Source organism: Hypanus sabinus, chromosome 21 (genome assembly GCF_030144855.1).
Source record: "Hypanus sabinus isolate sHypSab1 chromosome 21, sHypSab1.hap1, whole genome shotgun sequence".
NCBI classification, from domain to species: Eukaryota; Metazoa; Chordata; class Chondrichthyes; order Myliobatiformes; family Dasyatidae; genus Hypanus; species Hypanus sabinus.
This window is the reverse complement of record NC_082726.1, coordinates 57,553,774-57,559,500: the sequence shown is the minus strand read 5'-3', so window position 1 is coordinate 57,559,500 and position 5,727 is coordinate 57,553,774. Positions and strand designations below refer to the sequence as shown.

General features: G+C 51.4%; 1 protein-coding gene across 2 annotated transcripts in view; it reads left to right on the top strand.

Moving 5' to 3' along the window:
* Positions 1-2,675, top strand: part of islr2 (immunoglobulin superfamily containing leucine-rich repeat 2) — a 7,305-nt gene extending 4,630 nt beyond the window's left edge. For both annotated transcript variants that reach the window (XM_059946626.1, XM_059946627.1), the window contains exon 2: positions 1-2,675. This exon is cut by the window's left edge and continues 134 nt beyond it. In XM_059946626.1, coding sequence (XP_059802609.1) covers positions 1-1,847 — 1,847 coding nt within the window. In that variant the 3' untranslated portion in view covers positions 1,848-2,675.
* The last annotated feature ends 3,052 nt before the right edge of the window (positions 2,676-5,727 follow it).

The following is a 5,727-nucleotide window of genomic DNA, read 5'->3' as shown; positions in this document are numbered from 1 at the left end:
ACAAGAACTTCGCTTCCGTTCCCGACGGCCTGCCCCACAACGTGACCACCCTCAGCCTCTCGGCAAACAAGATCAGGTCGCTGCTCCGGAATTCCTTCGTCCGGGTGCCTCAGGTCACGTCCCTCTGGCTGGCTCATAATGAAATCTCCACTATCGAAGCGGGAACGCTGGCGCCACTGTCGCAGCTCAGAAACCTGGACATCAGCCACAACCAGATCGCGCGGTTCCCCTGGCAGGACCTGTACAACCTCACCGATCTGCAGCTGCTGAAGATGAACAATAACCTCCTGTTCGGGCTGCCCAGGGACGCTTTCTCCACGCTGAGGGACCTGCGCTCCCTCCGCATCAACAGTAACCGTTTCCGCACTTTCGAGGAGGGCACCTTCGATTCGCTCACCTCACTGTCCCACCTACAGATCTACAGCAACCCCTTCTCCTGTAACTGCCGACTGGAATGGCTTAAGGACTGGATCCACCAGGCGCTTATCTCCATCCCGGAGAAGCAGGACATCAAGTGCTCGGAGCCGCCCGAGCTGAACGGGACGGCCGTGGTCGACCTACCCCCACTGCAATGCTCGGCGCCCTCTGTCTACCTGACCTACCAGGGCAACAAGGACAAGGCAGGCTTCTTCGAGGGCCAGACGCTCACCGTGCATTGCAACTCCACGGGCAACCCAATTCCCCAGATCAGGTGGAAGGTGCAGACGGCCAGCCGAGAGGTCGAGCTGAACGAGGCGAAGGTGAGAGAGGAGGGGAGGGAGTTGGCGACTGGGAAGGAAGACCAGGGGCGGCTGGTGGTCCTTAAGAATGGTACCCTCGTTATCCCCCGCCTGACCAAGTATGAAGAAGGACTCTACACCTGTCTGGCCACAAACCTCATGGGGAGCAACGAGTCCTCCCTGGAAGTGGTCCTCAGTCCCGCATCGAAGCGTGGCCCCGTTTACACCAAGGAACCCGCTCTGAGCCCCAGCACGACCCAAAGGCCGTCTGTTAAGGTCAACGCCGCCGGTTTGCCCAGCCTGCACGGGATGGTCGGGAGTCCGGACCCGACCCTGGGCGGCCTCCCGACCTGGGCGCCCCTGCCAAGCGCTCCGGACGCCCAGAGTTGCGTGAGGAGAGAGGGAAGCCGTTACATCTCCAACCACGCCTTCAACCAGAGCTCCCAAATGAAGCAGCACACTTTCGACTTCGGAGTGATCGCCCTGGAGGTGAGTGAGAACGACGCCAGGGTACAACTCACCCCCTTTCAGAGCTCGCCGAGAGTCAGGAGCCCGCAGATGCTGTACCTGTGCAGGGGCCAAGGAGCGGACGGCGCCTCGGTGGTCGAGTGGTCCATGATCGAGGATGGGGTCAACTCCTACCGCTTCCAGAACCTGAGGCCGGGTTCCAACTACACCCTCTGCTTTACCTACACGGGCCTGGAATGCCAGGTTCAGGTTATCTTCACTACCAGGAGGAAGATCCCGTCGCTACTGATTATGATCGTGGTCAGTTGTTTCCTCCTGGGCTTGGCCACCGTCCCCTTGCTGGGAGCGACCTGTTGTCACCTCATGTACAAGTACCAGGGCAAGACCTACAAGTTGATCATGAAGGCGCAGGCGCCGGGGAAAGTGGGGAAGGATGCGACCAGTCCGTTCGAAGCCGCCGCCTCCTCTCTGCACGGTTCGGCCCGGGTCTACGAGCCCAGCGAGGCCGGCGGGGCGAGCCTGGAGGCCGAGTCTCACGCCAAAGACAACCAGGACGAATTTGAGATCTGCTCCGAGTACAGCGACCGTCTGCCGCTCGGCGCAGAGGCCGTGGACATTAGTCAGGAGATCAACGGGAATTATAGGCGACCCATGCGCTGACTCTCGAGGCAGGGTAGCAGACCACCCGAGTCCAAACAATTCCACCCGAAATAATATTTTAAAAGCCCCCGTTTCCTCTACAAAACTCTGGACCTCCGCACGGTCGAAAAGCCGTGGATTTTGTTACGATATCAGTATCCTACTGAAAACACACACACACACACACACACACACACACACACACACACACACACACACACACACACACACACACACACACACACACACACACACACACAACATGGTTCGGGAATTAGAAGCAGTTATGACCAATTCCCGGTTCAAGGATGCGGGGGTAATGGAGAATACGTGCGATCAGCTGTCGTGAACTAGTCTTTGTCAGAGAAAAACATAAGGTGCTTGGTCTATACTCGATTGTCAACCCTTGTACAGTTCCGTGAGAAGTACTGTATGTCCTCACTGCCACCCTCCCTCCTCCTGCATTGATGTAGTGACGCTAATGTGTGTATCTCTCGGTGTTTACCAGTGCAATGTCCGCCCACTACACCGTCCACTGCAGATAGCACACTCCATGCCAACAGCTCCCGGCCCCCGTGTTATGTTCGGAAATTAGTCTGTGTAAATGGAAGTAGTGTTTGGTGTGTATACGGAGTGCATAAATGGGACCGGCCACTCCCTGAGGTGTACGAGGGTGTCCTCTTCGGTGTAACTGTCGAGCTGTGGGGCCATTGGGTGTGTGTGTGTGTGAGAGAGAGAGAGGGGGAGAGAGGAAGTGTGTGCGTGAGAAAGAGAGAGATGGAGGGGATAGGGAAAGTGTGTATGTGAGTGAGTGAGTGAGTGTGTGTGTGTGTCTGTGTGTGAGTGAGAGAGAGAGAGAGAGCGAGAGAGAGAGAGTGAGAGCGAGAGAGAGAGCGAGAGAGCGAGAGAGCGAGAGAGCGAGAGAGCGAGAGAGCGAGAGAGCGAGAGAGAGAGAGAATGAGAGATTTTGAAACGGCCATCCACTGTCCTGCCCGCCTTTGCCTCGCCCTTCGACATGCGTTATCTTTGTATTCAATACATTAAAACAAAAACATAAAAGTTTATTTGGAACTAGTTGGAAATTTTCCTTGACAGAAAGAAATTGAGCTTGTTCCTGAGTGTGAGTCTTATTGGGATAAGAGTGACAACTCCTTACGTCAAGTCCTCTGTACTACCTCCCTGTTCCTTTCTAATCGACTCCAGCCTCTCGAGGTCCCAGCGCGCTCTCCCTCTTTACCTTCCCTGTAAGGAGCTTCACTCCATCCCGGCATGCCCTTCCACAGAACTGCCTCTCGGAGACATTCCGCTTCCCGAAGATGTGCATTCTGTGTAACGGTCTGGGGGTTCGGAGTGACACAGTAATACAATACCGAACCAGGCAGGCCCTTCTACTCAACTGGTCAGTGCCGCAGCAAGATGCTCCTCCAAGCCCGGTCGGTGTACCTGCATTTGACCCACAACCTTTTCCTATCCACGTACCTGTTCAAATGCCCTTTAAAGCGTTGTCAATGTTCACTTCGTCTGGCAGCTCGTTCCATACCGGACCATTGAAGTATTTTTTTTAACCAGCGCGGACACTAACTGTCGGTATCGATCTGTTCACGATCATCCTCGTTTAGAATCAGGATCAAAGTCACTGACCTATGTCGTGAAAATTGTCGTTTTGTGGTAGTACAGTGCGAAATAAACAAAATTACTATATAGTCATAACTAAAAATAAATACAGTAGCTCAAAAGAGTGCAGCGTTCATGGAGAGTTCATACATTTGATGGCCGAAGGGAAGAAGTTCCTTAAAAAAACTTTGACGGTGAAATTTGCATATTAAGTCCCACCTAAATAAACAAAAGTAGTAAAACAGTATTTGGCTTCAATATAAAATGACTGTATTTACGGAATGCATTTTACGGCGGATTTCATTATTCAGAATTTTACTTGTCGCCTGCTATTTGTAAAGCATACAACAGCCAGGGACTGGGCTAACATCATCCCAGTTAAGGAACCGGGAAAAAATCTCTCTTAGTACATTACATGCCGGTGACTTGAGTGCGAAATAGATTAAAGGAGAAATGTTGGATGGGCGTCACACACAGGATCCTTTTAGAGTGTAGTGTTAAACGCCTCAGGAGCGGCGGCCGTCTCGCCCACCCACCACTGGGCTCTGTGTTGTCACTCTCCAACCAGGCTTCACTGCAAGACAAATTTATCCCAGCTTCCCGGCGGTAGAAAGGCAGAGACATTCAGGACTGTCGAGCAACATCAGGGTTTGAGAGACATTGCAAATAAACTGGCCCTTCGGCCCATCAACACCGCGCCGACCATCAAAATTTTCCATTGTATTCCTCCCATATTCCCAAACAATCCGCCCCCCCCCCCCGATTCCACCCACACCTACACAGCAGGGGAGCAATTTTCAGCAGCTAATTAACACGCGATTGGTGTCCAGATTTATTTATTTATTCAGTTATTTAGAGATATAGCATGGTAACAGGCCTTTCCGGCTCATCGAGACCAATGACATCGATAGGACTAATTAACCTACTATCCCGTAGGTCTTTGGACTGTGGGAGGGAACGGGAGCACCCGGCGGAAACCCACTAGGTGACGGGGAGTACGTGCTAACTCCTTTCAGACAGGGGCAGGAACTGAACCATAGGCCTGCACTAACCGCTACACCACCCATCTTCTTAACTTTATAATCTCTTCCTGCTGACGAACTAGGGCGTTTAGCCTCGGCGGATTATAACCATATAACAATTACAGCACGGACACAGGCCATCTCGGCCCTTCTAGTCCGTGCCGAACGCTTACTCTCACCTAGTCCTACCGACCTGCACTCAGCCCATAACCTTCCATTCCTTTCCTGTCCATATACCTATCCATTTTTAAAAAATGACAATATCGAATCTGCCTCTACCACTTCTACTGGAAGCTCGTTCCACACAGCTACCACTCCCTGCGTAAAAAAGTTCCCCTTCGTGTTACTCCTAAACTTTTGCCCCTTAACTCTCAACTCACGTCCTCTTGTTTGAACCTCCCCTACTCTCAATGGGAAAAGCCTATCCACGTCAACTCTATCTATCCCCCTCATAATTTTAAATTCCTCTATCAAGATGATCAAACCACAGCAGTGGCAGTGACCGCTCAGCCCCCAAAATAAAAATCGACCCTTTTCGGCATAGGACTGGTCTCTCCGCTATCAATCACCACCATCTCTGTATTCCACTGAATCACCGCCCTACACAACTGCACATAGTTCAAAGTAAATTTATTATCAAAGCACATGTGCTACCTCGAGGTTTATTTTGTTGTGGGCATTCACAATAGAACAAAGTAATAGGATCAATGAAAAACCACTGACAAACAATGAATGGGCAAAAGGAGACAAAACTGTGTAAATACCAACAAACAAACAAATACTTATATAAATATCGAGAATATGAGTCCTTGAAAGAGAGTATGTGGAATGTGCTCAGTATTAAGGTGAGTGAAGTTATCCGCGCTGGTTCGGGAGTCTGATGGCTGGAATGGGTTTAATTTGTCACCACAGGACCAGGGGGTGCAGGGCTCCACTTAACCCATGTGCAGACTGCTTGCCAGTTGACCGCACTAATGGCTTCACTAAATGCATTCAGTGATTTCTCTAAATGTATTCAGTGCCCCACCCGACTGTGCGGAGTGTTACCGTCAGAGGAGGGCTGGCGTGACCAGTCATTTCCATTTAAGTAGGTTTGAAAGATTCTCTACAAGGATTTAAATGAAACAGGTCAGGACCATTATATTATTCCGAAAGCATGGCTCGGGCTCGCCCGCGAGAAATGCTAGGCGGGGGGTGGTGTGGGCTGAGGAAGGGCGATGTCAGGGGTAGTTTTTATGTATTTATTGAGATAGAGTGCAAAATAG